Source organism: Cadophora gregata (assembly GCF_030347475.1).
Source record: "Cadophora gregata isolate MNR1 chromosome Unknown scaffold_5, whole genome shotgun sequence".
NCBI lineage: Eukaryota > Fungi > Ascomycota > Leotiomycetes > Helotiales > Ploettnerulaceae > Cadophora > Cadophora gregata.
The window spans coordinates 2,937,673-2,959,599 of record NW_026695928.1 but is presented as its reverse complement, the minus strand read 5'-3'; the positions used below and the strand labels follow the sequence as shown (position 1 = coordinate 2,959,599).

At 48.5% G+C, this 21,927-nt stretch overlaps 9 protein-coding genes across 11 annotated transcripts; 5 read left to right on the top strand and 4 right to left on the bottom strand.

Annotated features, from left to right (window-relative positions):
* Positions 1 to 25: 25 nt before the first annotated feature.
* On the bottom strand, positions 26 to 1,832 carry ONS95_011758 (uncharacterized protein). Its single transcript, XM_058505388.1, has one exon. It carries the CDS (start codon positions 1,655 to 1,657, stop codon positions 308 to 310), a length of 1,350 nt encoding a protein of 449 aa, XP_058359945.1. The 5' UTR covers positions 1,658 to 1,832; the 3' UTR covers positions 26 to 307.
* Positions 1,833 to 3,166: 1,334 nt separating this feature from the next.
* On the bottom strand, positions 3,167 to 3,856 carry ONS95_011757 (uncharacterized protein; the record flags this gene model as incomplete). The annotated part of the gene is made up of 1 exon (XM_058505387.1): positions 3,167 to 3,856. The coding sequence occupies one exon, from the start codon at positions 3,854 to 3,856 to the stop codon at positions 3,167 to 3,169; it is 690 nt and encodes a 229-aa protein (XP_058359944.1).
* Positions 3,857 to 4,860: 1,004 nt separating this feature from the next.
* On the top strand, positions 4,861 to 7,307 carry PHF3 (PHD finger protein 3; the record flags this gene model as incomplete). Its single annotated transcript, XM_058505386.1, has 3 exons — positions 4,861 to 4,867; positions 4,918 to 5,462; positions 5,508 to 7,307. 3 exons carry the CDS (start codon positions 4,861 to 4,863, stop codon positions 7,305 to 7,307), a joined length of 2,352 nt encoding a protein of 783 aa, XP_058359943.1.
* Positions 7,308 to 8,418: 1,111 nt separating this feature from the next.
* ONS95_011755 (uncharacterized protein) lies at positions 8,419 to 9,670 on the top strand (the record flags this gene model as incomplete). Its single annotated transcript, XM_058505385.1, has 3 exons — positions 8,419 to 8,676; positions 8,864 to 9,196; positions 9,284 to 9,670. The coding sequence occupies 3 exons, from the start codon at positions 8,419 to 8,421 to the stop codon at positions 9,668 to 9,670; spliced, it is 978 nt and encodes a 325-aa protein (XP_058359942.1).
* A 338-nt stretch (positions 9,671 to 10,008) lies between these two features.
* On the bottom strand, positions 10,009 to 11,308 carry ONS95_011754 (uncharacterized protein). The gene has a single exon (XM_058505384.1). The coding sequence runs from the start codon at positions 11,074 to 11,076 to the stop codon at positions 10,459 to 10,461; it is 618 nt and encodes a 205-aa protein (XP_058359941.1). The 5' UTR covers positions 11,077 to 11,308; the 3' UTR covers positions 10,009 to 10,458.
* Positions 11,309 to 11,971: 663 nt separating this feature from the next.
* On the top strand, positions 11,972 to 13,032 carry ONS95_011753 (uncharacterized protein; the record flags this gene model as incomplete). The annotated part of the gene is made up of 4 exons (XM_058505383.1): positions 11,972 to 12,268; positions 12,379 to 12,783; positions 12,845 to 12,931; positions 12,988 to 13,032. The coding sequence occupies 4 exons, from the start codon at positions 11,972 to 11,974 to the stop codon at positions 13,030 to 13,032; spliced, it is 834 nt and encodes a 277-aa protein (XP_058359940.1).
* Positions 13,033 to 13,677: 645 nt separating this feature from the next.
* Positions 13,678 to 18,262, top strand: ONS95_011752 (uncharacterized protein). Of its 3 annotated transcripts, XM_058505380.1 has the most exons (8): positions 13,678 to 14,370; positions 14,417 to 14,623; positions 14,671 to 14,818; positions 14,863 to 15,191; positions 15,237 to 15,883; positions 15,990 to 16,317; positions 16,410 to 16,957; positions 17,012 to 18,262. In XM_058505380.1, exons 1-8 carry the CDS (start codon positions 14,262 to 14,264, stop codon positions 17,885 to 17,887), a joined length of 3,192 nt encoding a protein of 1,063 aa, XP_058359937.1. In that variant the 5' UTR covers positions 13,678 to 14,261; the 3' UTR covers positions 17,888 to 18,262. The 3 variants fall into 3 exon arrangements, with proteins under 3 accessions (XP_058359937.1, XP_058359939.1, XP_058359938.1); XM_058505382.1 differs by having other exon boundaries at positions 14,671 to 15,191; XM_058505381.1 differs by having other exon boundaries at positions 14,417 to 14,818.
* Positions 18,263 to 19,514: 1,252 nt separating this feature from the next.
* ONS95_011751 (uncharacterized protein) lies at positions 19,515 to 20,356 on the top strand. Its single transcript, XM_058505379.1, has 2 exons — positions 19,515 to 19,823; positions 19,885 to 20,356. Exons 1-2 carry the CDS (start codon positions 19,818 to 19,820, stop codon positions 20,128 to 20,130), a joined length of 252 nt encoding a protein of 83 aa, XP_058359936.1. The 5' UTR covers positions 19,515 to 19,817; the 3' UTR covers positions 20,131 to 20,356.
* A 27-nt stretch (positions 20,357 to 20,383) lies between these two features.
* Positions 20,384 to 21,559, bottom strand: ONS95_011750 (uncharacterized protein). The gene is made up of 3 exons (XM_058505378.1): positions 20,733 to 21,559; positions 20,534 to 20,676; positions 20,384 to 20,485 (listed from the first exon to the last, which is right to left on the bottom strand). Exons 1-2 carry the CDS (start codon positions 21,234 to 21,236, stop codon positions 20,671 to 20,673), a joined length of 510 nt encoding a protein of 169 aa, XP_058359935.1. The 5' UTR covers positions 21,237 to 21,559; the 3' UTR covers positions 20,384 to 20,485; positions 20,534 to 20,670.
* Between the last annotated feature and the right edge of the window lie 368 nt (positions 21,560 to 21,927).

Below are 21,927 nucleotides of genomic sequence, written 5' to 3'. Positions count from 1 at the left end.
TTCTTTCATATAGCAGTGCAGTTTCGTGCATTCTCATTTATAATAACTCTACCCTTTTGAACTGATTGGCATAGGTAATATCTCACTGTCATTCCGGTAACCTCCAATAAATCTATATCCCGTCTTTTATGACTTCTATCCTATCAAGCCTAACATGCAGGAAAACAAATAAATAGAAGAGTGAAGGTTTTACCTGTTGATACCACAATCATAAATCATAATCAACATTCTCCTTACACATCTAACGTTCGCTCGCTGAATTACTTGACTGTAGAATTATCAAAATGCAACATCTGCTAGTTTAGTACTAAATATCCCTCGACCTCTTGAAAATTAGTTTGGAAGGAAGCTCAAGATCGACTACGCCCTCATCATCAACCTCCATACTATCGTCGACCTCAAGACTCGTCGACGCTGGCATCTCTTTCCGCACATTCGGTGCTTTCATCTGAAGACTTTTAGTTGGATCAGCTGGTATAGGGATCGCCTGAGATCGCTCTTCCTCATGTCTCTTCAGCTTCTTAATCTCCTTTTCTGAAGTCGCTTTAACCTCTTCCAATCTCTGCTTGATATTCACGATCTCAGTACTACAATCACCCTCTCGCAGAAATTGGTGGGCGGCGTGTTCACATTGCGCCTGACACCATTCTAGCCCCTTGTCCAAGTCGTCGAAGATGTCTAGGGTCTCCCCCCCACCTCTTCGATACCCTCGTAACATACTAACACTAAGCCGACCACCAAACTTGTCTGCCTCCGCCCTGCCTCTCGATGGGCCCATTTGTCTCGTCGAGACAAAATTAAGCTTGGGTAGCATTGGCTCTAGTAGAGCATCTGGTTCTAGTCCAGGTCCCAGCGTAGCAGTCGGGCCCGCTCCCTTCTCACCAGGAGAGATGGACGTTTGAGCTACTAACAAAGTGCCTGAAGTTGCGCTGCTATTGTTGAGATTATCATCTGCGTTATCCTGCTTATTGTCCATATCCTCGTCTCCGATTTCTAATTCGGCAGCTCTCTTCATCTCTGCCATTTTTGCAGCCATCTTCCCCTTCCGCATGGAATTTCGACTCCCGCTCACAAATTTAACCAGATCTTCGAAAGCAGTCTGCACTGCACTGTCGTAGTAAACAATAATCATTGACCTTGTCTTGTATTTCGGAGCTACTGACTCGCCAGAAGCGAGAGATTCGGTTTTTCGTTTTCGCAATACCGCAGGACTTGTCCGGCCCTGTGCCGGATGTTGTTGTGAAGATCTTCGTGTTAATGGACCAGGTGAGGGTCGAGCGTTCGAATTTAACCTAGGTAGAGACGTAGTAGCTGCCTGCGCAGCCGCAGAACTTGGTCGCGTAGAGCTATTCTGATTTGACTTGGGAGTGTCGAAAGAGTTTGTTTGACCGTCTTTGGTACTTTCGGGTTCTTTCAAGGCGAAGGGGTTCTCATTCTCGTTCTTATTCTCGTTGCTGTCCTTTGGTCGTAAGGACTCTGTCGAGCCTTGGTTCTTAAGGGATCGAGTGGGGGGTCGTTCGTCCTCGGTCAATCGGGCGAGCTCGATCTGTCTCAGAGCTATTTGGCTGTTGAGCTCGTCTAATCGCGTATTCCATTCAGGAATGGATTTACACAGGGCTTGTAGCGCTTCCAGAGTGGAAAAGGCTGCCATTGTCATTGTCGAAGGCGAAGGCGAAGGCGAAGGCGAAGACAGCACGATGGAGGAGGGGGACGTTACATGGGGAAGTTGTGTGATGTGTGATGTGTGATGTGGTTGTCCTTTTGCGGAGCCGCCTACTGCCGCTGCCGCCCCCTCTGCAAGCCTAAGGTAGCTCGCCCAGCCTGCAGAACCCCTGGCCCTGGCGACCTCACTTTACTTAAAATATACCAAATAACCCCACCTTTACAGTACCTACAGTGGTCGGTTCTCTACTGTAGCGTAGCCTACCTATAGGTAGGAGTTCAAGTCATAGTAATATATGTGTAACTGGAAGTTTTCTCTTTAAATAGTTAGAAGACAACACGCGCAGTTTATTAGGGTATCACCAGATCTAAAAATACAGTGCAAATCCCTACCTCGTACTTTGATACCTAGACTGATCATGTTGACGAGGCTGACTTCGCAAGGCTGCGAGGCTTTAAGGCTAGGTACCTATAGGTACAGTAGGCTGCAAGAACACCTAACTTAGGTGGGGAGACATACGGTGAGCCTACTCGTTAGGTACCTTAGACCTACTGTAGCTAGGAGAGCTAGCATCCACATGCCTCCTACTTAGGTACACTCGAGGATCCTCGGCATATTCCTGACAACTGACTTATCTGCTTACTTCATGAGTCCGAAATTGTAGGAGAATTGTAGCTCTATCACTCCCCTGCTATAGTATTGAGCAGCCGATCATCCCAACATAAGGTATGCTTCCGATTTTCCTCTCGTGCATTCTGCCTTTCGGCGTGGTGCGTGGTCGGTATCCTTCCTTCTCCCCACAGCTTCTTCTTCTTCTTTCCTCTCCCCTTCTTCACTTCCACCACTTCACTACGGTTGTTACGAATTCAACTCTCCAGCTTCAACTTCCTCCTCTTGCACGCGTGGACTTCGGTAAAAGCGGCAGAAAGTTTGCCTAAGACCACATTATGGAATCGAACTTTTGTTCCCCTCATGTATTTAAGAACTAGGTAGAAACCTTTCTCGCCAGGACTTTACTCTAGGGTTGATAGGGAAACAAGCATAACACAATTCTAAGCCGGTGTATTTGTAGAGTTGTTTGGCTTCAAATAGAGATCTGCGTCGACCTGACAGTACAGGCACACCATACATTTGGTCCAAATGTGATTCTATCTGTCAGCTCAATGGTATGGCAAGCACACCTTTAGTCCTACGTCTCTGCAAGTATAGTCTGAACACATCGCACAATCCCATCAACAGACTCCGCGTTGACACCTCTGCATAGAGAGCAGAACTCTTCACGCGCAGCTGATTAGTTCGTGCCCATTCATGCGAGGCAGGCGGAGATTATGAAATTGGACCCCAGAGACCACACTCCAATAAGCCCAGGGCGATCCATAAAATCTTCCACCTGGAAACGACAAGAATCGATCTGGTTGGGAGGAGATTAGGGATATGTCATGTGCCTTCGATCAATGCGAAGCCGAACAGAAGCAAGGCCAGAAATGTTGGCGTGATAGCCAGTCAGTATATCCCTAAACCATCATCAATCTCGTCGTCATAATCATCATCCTCTCCATCGTCATCCGGTTCTGCAACAACCACTGGTATCACTGCCCTCTTCCTCAACTCCTCTCTTTTCTCCCTCAGCCTCTTGACTCTTGCTTCCAAACTCTCCATCTCCTCTAATTCTTCTTCCAACTTCCTTGCCGCGTCCTCCTTCTCTGCTTCAACGTCCAACGCAGCAATCTCCTCCTTCGCAACGTCTGCCGCCATTATCGCTGGTGCTGAGATCACCGCATCGTTTGCTTGCTTCATCTCCTCCTCGGCTGTAGCAATATCCGCCTCAAACGCAGCCCATTCGTCCTCATCAACCTTGGCTACCGGCTTCGAGGGTGTTGCTGGTCGTGAAGGCATCTCGATAGTCTCGCCAGGTCCGTCAAAGAATCCATCAGGAAGACCGTTGGCAGGTTTGCTTCGCTTTCTAATTGTGTCCTCTCCATCCTCATCGGTGGCCTTCCGCTTCTTTGAAGTACTTTCCGTCTCAACTCGCATCATATGCCCAGTAGATCGTAGGTGTGCATCCCAGAGTGCATCCTTCATTTGGAGGTGACAGATCGTACATGACAGCCCGCCTGTCAAGTAGCTTGCATGCTGGTGCTGTATTCGCCGTGCAGCTCTTTCGTTCTTCAGAAGGGACCTTACGTCGGCCATGGCTCAATTTATGTAGTTCTGGCTATCGTGGATAGGATGTTGAAGCGTGGGATGCAGGAGCTACTGGAGAAGCTCGACAGAGGTTGTGGGAAGCGTATATCGGATCTCCTTAGGAACTGGTGAATCAATCAGTATCTGGGTATGGAAGATAGACTTCGCGGCAAGTTCGTGGGTTGTGCTGTGACTATTCGCAGGAGGGAGGTCGCCGGACCCAGGTATGCGACTCGAATGGCGTCGAGGCTGTTTGGAATGTGTGCAAACAGAGGTGAGCAGTAGTGGCAGTTCAATCTGTCGGTAAGTCTGACGGTCAGGCAATATACTAGGAGAGCAGTTGCTTGGTCGATTGCACGAGGCTGAGAACAAAGAGGTGGATGGCTGGTCTCGAGAATCCAGTCCAATCCACCACAAAGAGCTGGAGTCAAGGTGAAATGGAGCTTTAAATCGACCTGATATCGCAGTAAAGATCGAATTATATGTCTCGAATCGGTGACTCGATCCTAAGCAGCAGGTGACTGATCAAAGGCTTTTCAAGGATCTAGAACTGATGTTCACAATTCTAGCTCGGAGCGCCTCTCTTGATACATATTTTTTGAGGTTCGAGCTTTTTAGCGCCGTTTACCCCGTCAGGTCACATGGCTCCCCGCAAAAAAGTCGGCTCCGAATTTTAGCTCGACCACTCGAGCCACTCTCTAACTTTACCTTTTAGCTTCTTGTCGCCGCTTGCCTCCAACCTCATCTCTTCTATAGCAATAACAACACCCCCATTCCTCAACGACACCCTCGCGGCGTCTGCGCGACTCCGTTACAATCGCCTCGACTACGCGACAAGAGCATACAAATTTGCCGGCTGCTTTTCAATCGGTTCGTTGGCGCACGCGCGGGGACGATCCAAGCGCGTCCACAAGTCACCCGGTATCCACTTGCTCAGCAAGCTCCAGAACCAGATCGCGTGAAATCGCGCAGTCTATTGCCATCTCATATCGAAGTCGCGTGAGGATTCCATTATGGCAGGTATGCAGATTCGTTCTCCAAGCGGTTGAGAGCGGGGCTGACAGTAATAGATGAACCTCGAAGATCCGTCCGCGCGACGAAGGGCGTCCATACTGGAAAGATGGACCTGGAGTCTACTCCCGAACCCAAAAAGAAAGGATCCAAGAAGAAGAAGGTAGAGAAGGAGGAAGAAGCCGAAGTCATTCGTTGTGTCTGCGGTGCAGTTAGCAGTCCTCCTGGGGACGAGGAGCCGTGGATCGCATGCGACAACTGTACCGTCTGGCAGCACAACGTCTGCGTTGGGGTCACCACCTTCGAGGATGAGATACCCGAGCACTATCTTTGTGAGCAATGCGGCCCCGCGGGTCACAAAGAGCTCTTGGACGGACTGAAGAAAGGAATCAAAGTTTGGGAGATACGCCAAAAGAAACACGCCCAACAACAGGCTCAGGCCGAGCAAGATGAAAAGGAAGAGAAGCCAAAGGGGAAGAAGAAGGGCAAGCGAGTCAGTGATCCAGCTACCAACGGCAAGGCGAGCTCCCCTTCTACGCCACTGAAGAAGGATACACCTCGTGCTGGCAGTGCCAAACGGAAGATCAGAGATGAATCCCAAGAAGTGCGTTAATTTTCTCTATATTTTGATTCGTTGCTAACAGGCCAGGAATCCAAATCGAAAGTTCGCAAAGTATCTGCTGCACAAACACCACGACAAGAATCACCACCATCCGAACTTCCTGTCAGACTCTCCGATCTTCACGACATACTCAAGGAAGGAGGTGCCAAAATCATCATGAAGAATCTCAAGAGTGCCATCTCCCATGCTATCAACAATCACGCCTACAGCCTGGCGGAGAATGATACACTAGATGCGAAGGTGGAACGCCTTGCCATTCAGATCCAAGATGCTGTCACGAATGCCCACCAGGACAAGCATTCGTATACCGCTAAATGTCGAATGATAGCCGCCAATCTCAAGACGAATCAAGAACTCACAGACCGCCTTCTCAAACGGACATTGCTACCTAGTGCACTTGCTACCATGTCATCAGATGATATGGCTAGCAAGGAGCTGAAGAAGGAAGTGGCAGGACTCAAAGCGCGTGCAGACAAGCAGGCAATCATGGTCACAGATGATGGTCCAAGAATACGTCGAACTCATAAAGGCGAAGAGGTTGTTGAGGACGAGAACTTTGCCATCGCAAGTGACGCTATGCCCATCTCTCGCAGACGAAGCATGCTAGATCCAAACGCTCAGATGGCTGTCCGCTCCCGGGAGAATTCACCAGGAAATATTGACCCCGAAGACATCGACTCGTATCGCAGCACTGACGACATCAGAGGAAATGCTGCTCCAAAATTGGCGGTCCAGACAAGAAAGCCATCTCAACCAGATTTTGATTACAACAAAGTCATCTCTCAAGTTGCCCCGTCTCCAATTACTTCCCAACATGTTCGTCGAGAATCTTCAAATAACTTGCCGCCAGTCAGTGGTCCAGGTGTTGACCCAGAAATCGACAAGATGCTCCAGGATGACGAAGGAGATTCTGATGCTTATTCACCAGCCGCATACCCCACCGATCCTGACGTTGTTTGGTATGGGAGTGTGACGATGGAATCCATTGCAAGGTTTCCTGCTTCGGCAAAACACGTTGCAGGATTTACCGAGAAGATTGCTGCATCATGGAAGGACAACCTCCACAAGGACCTCAAGATTGCAGGTAGGATCGATCAGGATAAGGCGAACGAATACCTGTGCAGTCTGCGATACAGCCCTCCCACTGATGTCGCTGTTGTCAGTATCACACCTATTGGCGAATCTTCCGACCCTGATTTCCTTGCGCTATACCAATACTTTGAGTCTAGAAAGCGGTACGGGGTTTTAACAAACAAAGGGTTGGGTAATGTCCGCGATACATACCTCGTCCCTGTTCCACCTAGTCCTGGAAGCTTGCCAGATTTCATCACGAACCTCGAAGGTCACACTGTACCCGAAAGCCGCACCGATCCCATACTACTTGTAGCCCTGGTCATCCGCAATGATATCAACGTTGATCAGCAGCCACGAGTCAATGCCGATTCTCCGTCTGTCGTAAACCACCCGCAGCGTCAAATGTCAATCTCTGGAATTGGCGCTGGCCCTGCAATGTCCCCTATCAATCCTCAAGGAGCTTTCGCCGCGCCTCCCGTTCCCCAACAAGGATTTTCCCACGACGAAGCGCAACGTCGGCAAATGGAAGACCAGAAGGCAGGAGAGGCTGCTGCAGGCGAGATTCTTGGTCCGTACAAAGATGCACCCACTGTAGCATTCCTGATGCCGCAAGCATACCAGATGAGGCCGGTCGAGTGGCAGATCATTCGTGGCATACTTGAAGAAGACGAAAAGGCACGTGTGGACTTGCAGCATATGAGCCAGGTATTGGAGGTCAGAATGCAGAGCCATGAGCAACAAGCTCATCGCTGAGCTGGATTGAGGATGCTGATGGCTGGAGTTGCGGAGGGAATGACTGTGTAAATGATGTTTGTCGCAACTTGCGTATTATTTTCTTTTGATGATGGACCATTCTACGTCGTTGAGGAATTGCCACGGCATAGCAAAGAGCTACAGTAGGTTTGAAGGCAGGTGGGCGTCTTTTACGATACCATTACGAGATCATGGCCGGCTGGATAGTTAGGATCATTGATTTCGTTTTACTCTTTCGCTTCTGTACATACACGTTCAAGCCTGTACTCCTGATATTATGATGATGCTATTGAGGTACCTAGTCTGACTTTCGTGACACTGGTGAGATATGCCAACTAGATTCTCTGGATTGAGTTCGATGTTCATGTCTATCTTGATGTGTAGGCGGCTTGAGGGCAGTTAAGGTATTGAACGAACAGAGGTTCCTCCAACTTGAGATCCGGGTATGAATCGGGCCGTCCTTCCCCGTCAGCCGACCCGACTTCCGACTTCCGACTTCCGACTTCCGGCTTCCGACTGGCACTCGTGTCAACTACCAAGTAAGGTACAGACCACAGAACAGCTCTCAGACTTCAGTTCATACCTACCGTACGATACGTAAGCTCTCAATTACTTCATGACCTAAGTTTCAGACCGTGTCAGCTATGCGAGCCTGCAAGCGTCAAAGAATACCTCGGGCGTCACCACCTTTGGGGGTTGGTTCAGCATCTCCTTCGGATCTAGCCAATGGACGTACCGTACCGAATCTGTTTCAGGATGCTGCAGGGAAGCCTGAATGCAGTGCGCTGCTGACAACCAACCCCGCTATGAGCAGCTTGCATGAGCATGAGCTTCTCTTCGTCTGCTGAAGTTCATCCTGTGTTGTTCCTCTCCCTTCCTCTTTCCGCCCTTCACTGCTGTAGAAGAGTATATCCAATCCTCTCATACCATACGATTCAATTAGTTTGTCTGCAATACTGCGAGAAATTGAACAAAGCCAGCCTTTCGCTCCCTACCACTGAGTACCCCGCCTTCCTTTCCTCACTTCGCCCCTCTCTTAGACTGTCAACCAACAACACTCGACCACACTACAACCAAATCCAAAACCACCAACACCATACCCTCAATCAAGATGGTCGACCGCCCCAAGAAACCCACCGCTCTCGCGACGACTCCAGGTCTCCCGCCGCAAGCACAAGTGAACATTACACACTCGCACTCGCGCGTTTCAGCTGTATTGCCAACAGGCGAGAGCGCCGAGATCTTGCTCTTTGGAGCAACAATCATCAGCTGGAAGGATGGAGCTGGCCAGGAGAGATTGTGGTTGAGTGAGGCAGCTAAGTTAGATGGGACTAAAGCAGTCAGAGGTGGTGTGCCGTTAGTATTCCCGGTATGTTCATACATTTACTTCCATAATATGGTCTAGGCTTTTGTCGGCAGAGTCAGAGGAAGTACTCTATAAGACCTCAGCTTGGACCTTGTATCTAAAGATACAGAGACATATACTCTGCAAAATTTGGCAGGGTTTTGTTCTGCTGAAAAACAGCATCTCCTAAGCATACTAACATCCTATCCAGGTTTTCGGAACAGCTCCCAATCACGCAGCAACTGCCTCTCTTCCGCAACACGGTTTCGCACGAACATCGCGCTGGGAATTCCTCGGCAAGAGTACATCTGAATCAGCTAGCCTGTCTTCTTCCTCTGCCGGAGATGATAGCGTGAAACTTGACTTCGGACTCAGCGCCAGCAATCTCAGCGAGCAGAGCAAGAAAGCATGGCCGTACGCTTTCGGCCTGATTTACAGCGTTACGCTGAGTCGGGAGGGTTTGACTACCAGTCTTGTAGTCCGCAATGAGGGAGAGACCGCTTGGGACTTCCAGACTTTGATGCATACTTATTTCAGAGTCAAGGTAGTTTTCTCCCCCCTCTCTGAATGACACCAAAAGCTTGCATTAGTTGGGTTTGAATACTCGCAAAGCTAATTCTCTCCATTACAGGACATTTCTTCCGTCTCCGTAACAGGACTCGAATCCTCCCCATACAGCGACAAAGTGACACTCCGCGCTGAACCTTACACCTCCCCCACATCTGCCGTTACCGTCGCGTCCAAGATCGACCGTGTGTATACCCCTGCCAAGGGCCCTTCATCCGCCGTGGTTATCTCCGAGGACGGCAAGAAGAAGTATAGCATTGTGCGAGATAACCTGAACGAGGTCGTGGTCTGGAACCCATGGAAGGAAGATGCAGAGACCATTAGCGATTTCGCACCCAAAGACGGGTATAAGGAGATGATCTGCGTCGAGGCTGGTGCAGTGAAGGGTTGGTTGACTCTTGAGCAGGGTGAGACCTGGGAAGGTGGACAAGTTATTTTAGCTGCGAATTAGATAGGCGTATTTCGTGGACAGAATAAGACCCGAGCTAGGTATTATTCTAGGATACAAGTAGTAAAATGAAGCTTAGTGCGTAGTAAGGTCACCGCGAGGCTCGGAATACGAAGAGAAGGAATTGGAACTGTTATGAGGATACTTTAAATATTACGGGATAACGGGACAGAATCGGGCATGGGACATATGATAGAACGAATATTGCTAAATCCAAGCTAGATAATTCGATATAAATAAAGAAGATTCCCCCGTCTATAAGCCTCCATCCATTAGGCAAATATTCCATGATCTACCACCTTTTTGGTATAGCTGTGGATACCGAGAAGTCACTCTTACAAATTATTCAGGGCGATACATGAATCTTGAGTTCCATTATAGAGTCCGGGTTTCATTGTGGAGTCTCGATCATGTTAAGAGTGTTTATCGATGTATTGACTAGTCTGAATCGACTCGTATTTCTCCCCTGTGGATATCATTCATCGCCGACCCAACGCGCTGACTTGCCTACTTACCTAGCTGCCTTTCTGCCTCTAACTAGGCATCACTTCATCTGCGCAGCTAGGCAGATACAAAGCAGGCAGATAGACAGGCAAGTCCGCGACTCACCGACGCCCTAGTTTCAGAGCGCATCTGATTTATACATGCCATGCGTAACAACCGCTCAGCGCCTGTCCCTCCCTAGTCTCTATAGTCATCCATCTCTCTAACTGCGTATAACGTCTCTATCTAACAATCCATTCACTCCCAGGCAATCCGGTCCCTTCCAAGTTTCCCACCTCAACTAACTCTCACAGCCCTAACATCCTCCTACACCCATCCCTAACCCTCTTCTCATACTCGGGCCTCTGCTCCCTCCACATCTTCGCAGCCTCCACATTCGCAGGACTCTCGTCGTTCGGCTCCGCTAGCATGCTCATCACTGAGATAAGGATCTTCTCGACGCTCTGGATAGGCGACCATCGCTCGGAGGCGTGCTCGTAGTGGTTTGGGTCGTCTCCTGGTGGGTGTAGGATGCTGATGCAGACGAGACCGCTGGGGTAGACTGCAGAGAAGTAGTATAGTGTCAGTATGTACCTTTTTTCCTTTTTCATAGTAGGGGGTAATCGGGGCAGGAGGATGGAATTGGAATGGATGCGATAGCAGGAGACACGCAACGCACCGTTTGGATGCCACACCTCCCCTAGGAATCGCATGCTCGGTGGCGCGAGCGGATAATCTTTGGGGAACTTCAACTCGGCGGGGAATACGCCGCCTTCGAATGGTGTGCCCTCTGGTCCTTGGATCAGTGCTTCCCAGTAGAGCAAGTCGTCTTCTGATACTGGGCCGGCTGTAATGCCTTCTGGGGGGTTATTAGTAAGGGCGCGGTATTCCTGGAGGAGTCTGCGCTGTGCTGTTGTTGATGCCATACTAAGTGGGTTTTGGGAGGTAATGTGGGAGGGTGGTAGAGAAGGACTTCAGTACGTCGTGGTAGCGTGTACTGTAAATTTAAAATTCCATTATCTGCGGAGAGTGGAGGTTGCTGATTGTTGAGTTGAGGTCGGTCAGCTTTTGATGGATGAACCCCTGGCTTGGTTCGGGCCGCACCTTGCCACTCCAGAGCTGTTTGGATCGGGTCGGGAATCTCATGCCAGTTGTCGTTCCTCTAAATAGCACGATACTTACCTACCTCAGTTTCGTTTGTACTCATAGAGAGCTCAGAATCAGACTCAAACTTAGACTTCAACAGCCATTTCTTCACTCAGCAGTCGTAGCAACAGTAGCCTGAACCAGAGCTTACTTATACCATCCCCTCATATATTGGAAACCCATCCGTGCCCTTGCAGCACATGACGAGGCTGAGGCGGGGGATGGATCATGGCTGAGCCTCCCCTCCACTGGCGTCCTGTCTTGTCACCGAATTTATACTAGGCCATGGCTGTGCCTAAACACTACCTTACCTACTTCACTTCACTTCACTTCACTTCTCCAACTCACACGCATCACTTCCAACAATCAATCAAGCTTGTAGTTCGTTCCAAGAACAACGCATTAGAAACACCCAAGGTAGTGTACACGCCGTCGAGTCCAATCCCGTCATGGCCATAGGTAGCCAGATGCACTTGAACTTCTGAGCAACCGAGCAAATCCACCTGCATCCATACCTAGGTACTGTATCCGCTTACCCACTCATCCAACTCAGCCGCAGCTCTCCCAGGCCGGCCTCGAAAACGAACCCAACCCCGCGTCACACACAAAGCTCTCTCATAGCAACAGAAAATAGCATTGCAACAGTCCAGAGCCAACTACCTCAATCTAGCAGCCATGCCTCGTGATCTGGAGCAAGAAAGGCCAGCGCCACCAGTGCCATTCACAGAGAGTCCGAATAGCGTCACGACCGAGAGATCAGACAGTCCGTTGCACCAGGAAGAGGCAGCCGCTGCTTCTCCGTCAACAGATCGTCAGCGCCAATTCGTGATCATTCCCGAGAGTCAGCAAGTCAAGGCACCGGCCAACCTTCACCCTTACACACGACCTCTTACCATCTCAGATTTGGACTCCTGTGTTGCTCTTGAGAATGCCGCTTTCACGAACCCAGAGGAACGGGCGACGAGAGAGAAGGCAAGTTTCAATCGGATGCATATTATGAGCACGTGACAGCTTGCTCCTTTTGATGACATCTTTGTCTTGCTCTACCCCACCCTTTAGCTGATCCTGACATGTGGTTATAGTTCAAGTACAGACTCACCAAGTGTGGCGAGCTCTGCTACGGGATATTTTGTACGGTAGTACCAGGCTCAGGCTTCGAAATCGAGACTCTCGCAGCAGGCAAACCCGTTGAGACAAGCCGTCGAAACGGAGCTGTCAGTGTGTTACTCGGCCATGTGATTTCAACAAAGACAAACGATGCAGTAGCTACCGATCAGTCCATGGGTGTACCAGAGGACTGGGAATCAGCGTCTCCAAAGCCGTCAAAACTGGGCCACCAGGAAGATGGACGGACTATCGTTCTCCATTCTGTCGCTGTGCTACCTGGATTTCAAGGAAGGGGCATTGGAAGGGTCTTGATGATGTCTTATATGCAGCATATGAATGGAGCTGGTATTGCTGATAAACTGTCGTTGATTGCTCATGATGTAAGCCATTTCTCCAGCCACTGGCAGCCGCGAACCTATTCAAACTGATATTTTGCAACAGCACAAGATTTCTTGGTATGAGAAGCTCGGCTTTACCAATACTGGCAAGAGTGAGGCTACGTTCGGAGGTGGTAACTGGATCGATATGGTATGCCCATCTTACAGCGACAAAATGACTTCTCAAACGGGCTGACCGTCACACAGGGCTTCATCTTGAAATCTCTGGAAGCAAGAACAGCCTACGGCTAAGCCTACAAGAGGCCTTCTTCTGGTGATGTCTTTATGATGGATGATACCCCCGATTTGCTTCTTTATAAAGTTGATTGATGAATGGCATAATGAATGAGAGTAGAGTCTGGTAGAATCGGACCAAGTCAATTCGGTCGGTCCGAGAAGCAAAGGCGCGCTACATTGCGAGGATTTATCTTTCCTCTTGTCCATTCTCTAGCGCAATTTCCCGTCTTACATTTTACTCACGCCTGTACTTGTCCGGAAGAAAGAAAAGAGCATGAAAGCCAGAAGCTTATAGCAAGGATAACATAGTTTAGATATTTTCTTTGTACTTAGCTCTACACTCCTCTACCCTCTTAGCTTATTGGTCCGAAAACGCTCCTTAAACACCTCTAGGAATAATAATATCCAGCGTCAGAATAGCCAGTGACGGAGTACTAGACTCGTCCGATCTCTCTATTCGCGTCAAACGAGATGCGCATGGATTTAAGCTTACAGCTGCCGACGAGAATTAAGTGATTTGCTCGTCTGTAGCTGCCTGAAAGAAGTACATTTTCGAATTAGCGGAGGTTGGCCAAATACACAATGTAACTGTTATAGATGTTGTATCAAAGAGAGCCGCGAGGTGGAATTCCAGGGTATCATCGATAAGCTGCCGCCACAAGCCACATCCATGCTGTTACCGAGGTCTGTTGTCTCTTCCCTGTCCCTGTCCCCATCCCAACTTCGACGACCTTAATTCACGTATATCATGGTGGCCGTTATTGCATGTGAAACAACTGATTTCTGCCAGTGCACTGCTCTGCAATGCAGAGGAAACTTCTACTTCGACTCTTCATTCAGTCATTACACGACTCGGATGTTATGGAGAGATACACTTCCCCCCCGTGTGCCCTCAGGGCGGACATGGACTGCCACCGGACAACACATCCATTCCGGCGACACAAGAGGTGGGCTGCGATACTATGCAGATCTCGAATTCTATGCTCGTCTACTTTCTTTCCTCCTCTCCTCGGCTCATGATCTTCTCGCGGCTCCCGGCGTTTGCATTGCATTGTTACGGGGCGGATCCACGCACTGTCGGCGCCATTCTTCAGCTCCGTGCCTGTTGAATTGCTAGGTTCTGATACTCAGCAGAGGCACGACCAACATAGACCTCCTTTCTCTTCTCTCGTCTTCCCCTAAACCTCCTCTCAGTTTCTTCCAACCTCCTCTTCGTGGTTCTTCGTCCTCTTCTTCCCTCAACCATGACCGAGCCAATTCCTGGCCCGCCAGGGCTTCCATTACTTGGAAATATCAATGATGTTGATGCTGCAGATTCTATGGCAAGTCTTCGCAGACTGGCAGATACATATGGTAAGCTTCCTGGCTTTAGATAATGTTCCATCTTCTAATATACCAGGCCCAATTTACAAACTCACCCTCGGGGGCAGCGAGAAAGTCTTCATATCCACCCACGAGCTCATGAACGAAGTATGCGACGAGAAACGATTCACGAAAATGGTATCGGGTGCCCTTGACGAGATTCGAAACGGTGTACACGACGGTTTGTTTACAGCATACCCTGGAGAACATAATTGGGAAATAGCGCATAGAGTTTTGATGCCAGGTAGGGAGCCTTCACGTTGAGCTCGAGGACTGGGCTAATAAAGACAGCATTTGGGCCGCTCTCTATTCGATCCATGTTCGACGAAATGCATGATATTGCTTCTCAACTAGTCGTCAAGTGGGCTAGATTTGGGCCGAAGGAGAAGATCAACGTTCCAGATGACTTTACGAGGTTGACTTTAGATTCAATCGCTCTGTATGTTGTCCTCCACCCCATGTCTACTTCGCTGATAGCAATAGCTGTGCTATGGATACCCGATTCAACAGCTTTTACCAGGAGGCCATACATCCTTTCGTTGATGCTATGGTTGGACTCTTACAGGAATCTGCGGCGAGGGCGAGGCGACCAGCAGTCGCAAACTACTTCTACAGATCTGCCCAGCAGAAATACGACACGGATATCGCTCTTTTGAAGAAAGTGGCTGCGGAAGTGGTAGCAGAGAGGAGGATACGCCCAAGCGATAAGAAAGATTTGCTTAATGCCATGATAAATGGTCGAGATCCAAAGACTGGCGAAGGTCTGACAGAGGAAAGCATCCTCAACAATATGATTACATTTTTAATTGCTGGTACGTCTCACGCCCCATAAAGGAAACTGTCTAACCTCATTACAGGCCACGAAACTACGAGCGGCATGCTTTCGTTCTTGTTCTACTACCTCTTGAAGAATCCAGCAGCATACCAGGCAGCACAGCGCCAGGTCGACGAAGTTGTTGGAAGAGGTCCAATTACAGTGGATCATATGTCGAAGCTTCCCTATATTGAAGCATGCCTTCGAGAGACTTTACGACTCACTCCTACTGCTCCTGCGTTCACACTTCAGCCACTCCCAGACTCACCGGATGAGTATATCATCCTCGGTGGCAAATATCAGGTGAAAAAAGGGCAATCAATCATCGCTCTTCTAGGCTCAATTCATCGAGATCCCGCAGTCTTTGGCTCCGACGCCGAAGCCTTCAAACCAGAGAGGATGCTTGATGAAGAATTCTCCAAACTTCCCAATAACAGTTGGAAGCCGTTTGGGAATGGGATGCGAGGCTGCATTGGACGACCATTTGCTTGGCAGGAGGCGATTCTGACGACTGCGATGTTGCTCCAAACTTTTAATTTTCGGCAGGATGATCCAAGCTATTCTCTGCAAATCAAGCAGACCTTGACTCTGAAACCTAAGGACTTCTACATGCACGCTTCGTTGCGAGAGCATATCGATCCTGTCTACCTTGAAAAGATGCTTCATGTAGATACATCCAATGAGGCCAAAGTAGGTGACACGCTATTATGTTCAAATGATTTGAAGCTCCTTGGAGGCTCACCCACTTCTCCTCAACCATGCTTTCTCTCCAACCAATCGCTAACCCATTGGCCAGGCACAGGTCAAGACTAGAGGCATCGATAATACATCAACTGGCAAGTTCAAGAAGCCTATGACAATCTTGTACGGATCGAATGCTGGTACATGTGAGGCTCTAGCCCAAAGCTTGGCAAGGATGGCTCCTGGTCGTGGCTACCACGCTCAAGTTGAGCCTCTAGACAGTGCAGTTGACAAGGTGCCAACGGACCAGCCAGTTGTCCTCATTTCCTCGAGCTACGAAGGGCAACCTCCTGACAATGCAGCACACTTCTTTGAATGGCTTCAGAACTTAGAAGGTCCAGTACTCAAGGGTGTCAAATATGCAGTCTTCGGCTGCGGAAATCGTGAGTAGCGCTTTCGGTGTTTTGACACGACCTTTTCCCTTCGAAGAATCCTCCGGTGTCTCTTGAAGAACACGATTTGCTAATGGCTTCAGATGATTGGGTTTCAACCTTTCACCGAGTTCCGAAAGTCCTCAACTCTACATTCGAAGCTCACGGCGCGACTCGAATTGCTGGCATGGGTCTCGGTGATGTTGCAGCTGGTGATATTTTCAACGACTTCGACAAGTGGCAGGATGATCAGTTGTGGTCTGCTCTTGGAAGCAATGTAGAGCCCGAGGAAGAAATCGGCCTGGAAATTGATATTGATACAGGCTCGAGACGATCAAAGCTGCGACAGGACGTCAAAGAGGCGGTCGTCATGAGCAATCGGATAATTACCAAAGGTGGAGAACCCGAGAAGCGCCATATTGTCTTGAACCTCCCTACCGGCATGACCTACAAAGCCGGTGATTATCTCGCTGTACTCCCAATGAACAATTCCAGAAACATTCGCCGAGTCCTGAAGTGGGCTCATCTACCGTGGGATACAATGCTCACAATCAGAGACGGAGCAAACACTACACTCCCTACGGGTCACCCGATATCAATGATGGACATATTGGGTATGTACGTGGAGCTCAGCCAACCGGCAACACGCAAGGTGAGTCCCTAAAGTTGCTATTATGCGGTAATCAGCTTCTGACTACACCCTCAGAATATTGCACGGATTGCTGCATCTTGTGCGGACGAGAATATTCGGTCTGAAATCTCAGCACTGGCAGGCGAGAAGTTTGAGCAAGAAATCCTCGCGAAACGACGATCTCCGCTCGATATACTTGAAGACTACCCCAATGCCGCCCTACCACTTGGTGATTTCCTAGCGATGCTTCCGCCCATGCGGATTCGCCAGTACTCGATTTCGTCGTCTCCTCTTGCAGATCCCACTACTGCCACAATAACATGGTCCGTTCTCGACACCCCGTCAAAAGCAGCGGGCTCCAAGAGATTCCTGGGAGTCGCTTCGAATTACCTCTCTAGTGTTGAAGAGGGAGATAGAATTCACGTGGCAGTCAAGCCTAGCCATGGCAACTTCCACCCGCCTGCTGATATCGAAAACACTCCCGTGATCATGTTCTGCGCAGGGACAGGCCTGGCTCCATTCCGAGGATTCGTCGAGGAGCGAGCTATGCAGATCCAAGCAGGTCGCAAGCTTGCTGCGGCATATCTCTTCATAGGCTGTGCCCACCCGGAAAAGGATGCATTGTTCAGCGACGAACTGGCACAATGGGAGAAGGACGGAGTGGTGAAGCTGTACTACGCTTTCTCCAAGTCAAGTTCCGACAGCAAGGGGTGTCGCTACGTCCAGGATAGGCTGTGGGAGGAGCGGGAAGAGATGATCAAGGTTTTTAATGAGGGGGCGTCGTTGTATGTTTGTGGGAGTAGCATGGTTGGCGAGGGGGTTGCAAGCACCACGAAACGCATTTACCAGGAAGCGGCGGAGGGGTTGGGGAAACCGAAGACGGATGATGAGGTCGAGACTTGGTTTGCGGGGATCAAGAATGATCGATATGCGAGTGATGTTTTTGTCTGAGACTGGGTACCAGCTTTCAAGAGACTGGGCGTTCAAAGGGGAGTTCATTTAGAATGAGAAGGGTATTTGTCTGGAGTCCGAAAAGCAGGTTTAGATATAGATTCCAGAAAATGAAATGAGGGTTGGTGACCGGGTTCCTTGCTCGAGATTGCCTGTCGATGAGATGCTTGTCTTCGTAGATCGCTCGGGTCTGTATGGCAGCTTTACTAGCCATGGTTTATCAATTTGAGGATTTGTGTTTTTGGGTATTTACTGAGATATTATCTAGAGGTGGGAATATTCATTCCTACTGTTCTTCCACGAGCGGGACATCAATTCCTTTTAAATTCTTACCCGCCAAGTCTCGCAGTCTCGTAAGGTTAATAACGATCCGCCTTGAAGCTCTTTCAGATTCTGATGCTAAGGTCAGATACTCCAGTCAGGTATCATGGCGAAATCAATATATTTTGTCGAACGAGTTTCGGAGCGGAGCCAAAGAGACCTTTTTCTGTGACGCAAGGCACTCTGATCATGATGTAAAAACACACGCAGCCTCCAACTGCGAAACAATGTCTGGCAATTGCGAGTCCTACTACAATAGGCAACGCACTATGATGCACCACCACAGATGATAGATTATAGTACATGGGTCCTTCTGCCGCATATTCACATATCATGGGCAAACACTTTCATACTTGCGTCAGTTTGCATGCAGAAGCAATCTCCGCAATCGACGATACAGTATGAGGCATCAAGGCTGCGATGAGATGAGTGTATTTCATACAATACGTACTGGAGTGAACGCCGTGTCGCGTCTACGGGTGTCTGTAGTTTGTCTGTATTTTCAGTAGTAATGAAATACAGATTAAGGTTTCAAAAACTTAGACCTTCATATAACCTTCTTACTTTTTCATGTTTCACTTGAAATACTAGCTAACCGTAAGTTTACTCGAAAGAGGGGGGAAAGAGTGGAAGGAAAAGAGAAGGGAGGAAGAAAAGAAAGAGGGGGGGGAGAAGGGAGAAGTATCAATCAGTAGAGGAATAGAAGACCTTACCTTAGAGGGAGATTTGGAAGGAGGGAGGGAAGAGGAGGCAGAGGGAACGATTTTCATGGGGAAAAGCTAAAAATTACAGACAGAGTCTGGATTTCAGGTCGAGTCGGGGAAAACTTTAAAATAGTGGAAATCTGATGAAAATCAGAGAATCCCAACTCGGGAAAATACAGATAATTAGCTAAATTGCAGACAGAAAACAAGCAAAAGACCTACTGTTTACAGTCTGTAACTTTAAAAAGTGTAGTCTGTGTCTGTAAAACGATCCCCGTAGTAGGTATACGGATTCGCGTTTCCTTTGCTGATAAATCATATCACTTCCAGCTCTACTCCCTTTACTTCTGGGTCTTATTATAGAGCCGCTACTTTTGACCAACAGAGGGGGGTTAAAGGGCTGTGCGGCCTGAGTAGGAACGCTCTCCATGATAAAACAGGGCAAACACGAGCAAGCTTAAACAGGCTAAGAAAGACTACATGAGTAGGAACTTTACCCACAATACTACCTCGCGTATTCTGCTGTCCTTAGAACTGAGGCTTTGATACTACCCTGACAGCCTGAGACCCTTAGATCCCTTCATAGCGTTACTGCAGTAGGCCTTTAAACCTTGAATACTAAGATAAAAGATATCTCACAAGGTTTAACGAGCATATTAATTCAATAACAGCAGTTTCAAAAAGCCGAGCCCTACTAGTCAGAAGCCCTCGGTGAACATCTGTCTTCGAGGCTCTATTGTCAGACCCAAGTATAAAGGGAGTGCTTGCTCAGGATTTCTCTTTCGCTGTGTCTTGGAACAGGAGTATCTATCGAATTTACACCTCTCTATCGCACAAAAAAATCTTGACATAACAACCAGCAAAGAAGCACTAGAACCGACTTGTTGTACTGTGTCGTGTACATTATGGCGGTTAGACATCTTTCTTATCCTCTCCGACCGTTACAGAAAGTAGACTAATGTGTTTGATTAGAGAGGCGACGACGCTCTTGCTGGACGAAAAGAGAGCATCATCCCAAGTCATCGGTTCCCTCCGGTAGAACACGACAGGGCGATTTGCTTCAAAGGCTTATACCTATTCATCCACGACGAAGAAACATGCCACTTCACATTTCAATTTGATGAGGACATTGAGGAGAGCCAATACGTGGAGCATGATGTGCCTGCCGGTTACTCTATTTTCACCAGAGGCGCCAGCGTGTATTTTTCCAAGATTTAGGACGTCAAGACTTCAGGTTGGAGCCCGAAGACATCATTCGAATGATGTCCACCGTTGTTAGCAGCCCAGATAGCAAAGGATGTATCCTAAGTATTGTCCTTAGGGAACAGAGTAGCCAAATACGTTATTGTTGCCATCATCTATTCTCTTTCCCATTTCCAGAGTCAACTATTGTGTATTATATTATAGTATAGTTCGGGCGTATTCGAAATGTTACTAGCTAGGGAATTTGCAAATATATACTTTATTCCTAGGAGATTACAATAAGAGTTATGTATAGCTACAAACTTGTCCATACCTGTCTTTCCCCTGGACGGACCGGCGGGTACTAGTTTTTGGGCACTTTGCAGATGATCTATTGAAAATTAGTGCTGATAAGAAGTACAAGAGAGTTACAACACACCTGTCCTTGTAGTGTGCTAGCAAAACAAGCTTTGGATTGTCCGTTCAGTACTCGGCACTAGTAGCATTCATTCTGTTGCTATTGTAGGGCTGAGGCAATATCTGTCACTCTACGTTTCTGTTTGTGCTCAGAAACATTCATTTCTATCAGTCTCGAGACGTTAGCAGCGTTCAGGATCTTTATCAGAGAGTACACATACGAGATGCGATGTAAGAAATTTGAGTAAATTCTCAGTGTCGTCAACTTCGTCGTTTAGAGCTACCGAAGGACCAAGCCGCTTGAAAAAAGGGAATTCGAAAAATTCGGGGTAGAAACCAGCGTAAACCCAGTCAATTATAGCCTGAATTTGAAGAGTCTCTGTATCAACGATCACATTTTGCTGCGAGAGATCGTTGTGGCAAAATACGTATTCGTCGAATTTCGATTCCTCCAGCTCCCATTCTTCTCGGGGACTCTTGAGAGTGACGCGATAAGGCGGGACTATCAGACCTGATGGTCCTCCAACTATCCGAGACTTCAACCGGTGCAGAGTTTCGGTGTGCCTATCGAGCTCCTGCTGGACAACATCACGTTGCTCAGCACTGAGTTGATCCATAGTATGCCCCTCAATGTACTCCATGACGAGGTATACAGCGCCGTCATCTTCGAAGTCGCAGTGCAGTTCTGGGATCGGGATGTTGGTATTGTCTGCAATATATCTCATTGCTGCGGCTTCATTCAGTGTCCTTTCACATCATTGCCTAGGCACGTGAATAACACCTCTCGCAGGACTCATTTGTCATTCGCTTGTCCGTAGGCTTCGTTTCACAACTGTGAGCCCATCCCGATAATATTTTCGTTCTGGCGTTACAGCTATACATTTTGACTCGCGCCGGTCATTCAGCGCTCTGCTTGTAACGTACATGAGGAATCGATCGAGAATCTCTGGATTTTGTGGGATGTGGGTAGATGTTAGGTTATAGAAAAGAGAGAGTGTTTTGTTATCCATCTACTACCTAGACTGCAGCCTGCAGCAACGTGGAAATTGGGCTTATACGCGTTCACCTGACAACAACTTCGCCAAATTACCTAGGCAGTAAGCGAGGAGACTAGAGGCAGTACTTAAGGGATAAACTCGTGATGAGGTGGATTATTGTTGTCAGGGCAGGCAAGGATTTGGGGTGTACAGAAAATTTGATTCTGTTTATACGAGTAGAGTTCATTCAACGTGAAGGTAGGTGTTATTTCATTTCTGGCGGTGTGATACGGCGGTAATGAATGGACTGAGGTGAATGGCACGAAAGCACGCGATAAGCTACGAGCGAAGATCATATGTTTCCCTGCCAGCCCTACTAATGAACAAATGCTGAAACTCTTCTCTGTCCAAGCCTATATATCATCTTGTCACCCAGCAG

Coding starts and splice junctions, on each gene's coding strand:
- ONS95_011758 (XM_058505388.1), bottom strand. CDS start 1,657: ATGACAATGGCAGCCTTTTCCACTCTGGAAGCGCTACAAGCCCTGTGT.
- ONS95_011754 (XM_058505384.1), bottom strand. CDS start 11,076: ATGGCATCAACAACAGCACAGCGCAGACTCCTCCAGGAATACCGCGCC.
- ONS95_011752 (XM_058505380.1), top strand. CDS start 14,262: ATGACCGAGCCAATTCCTGGCCCGCCAGGGCTTCCATTACTTGGAAAT. Junction 14,371..14,416: donor CAGACTGGCAGATACATATG/GTAAGCTTCCTG, acceptor CTAATATACCAG/GCCCAATTTACAAACTCACC. Junction 14,819..14,862: donor ACTTTAGATTCAATCGCTCT/GTATGTTGTCCT, acceptor TGATAGCAATAG/CTGTGCTATGGATACCCGAT.
- ONS95_011750 (XM_058505378.1), bottom strand. CDS start 21,236: ATGAGATATATTGCAGACAATACCAACATCCCGATCCCAGAACTGCAC.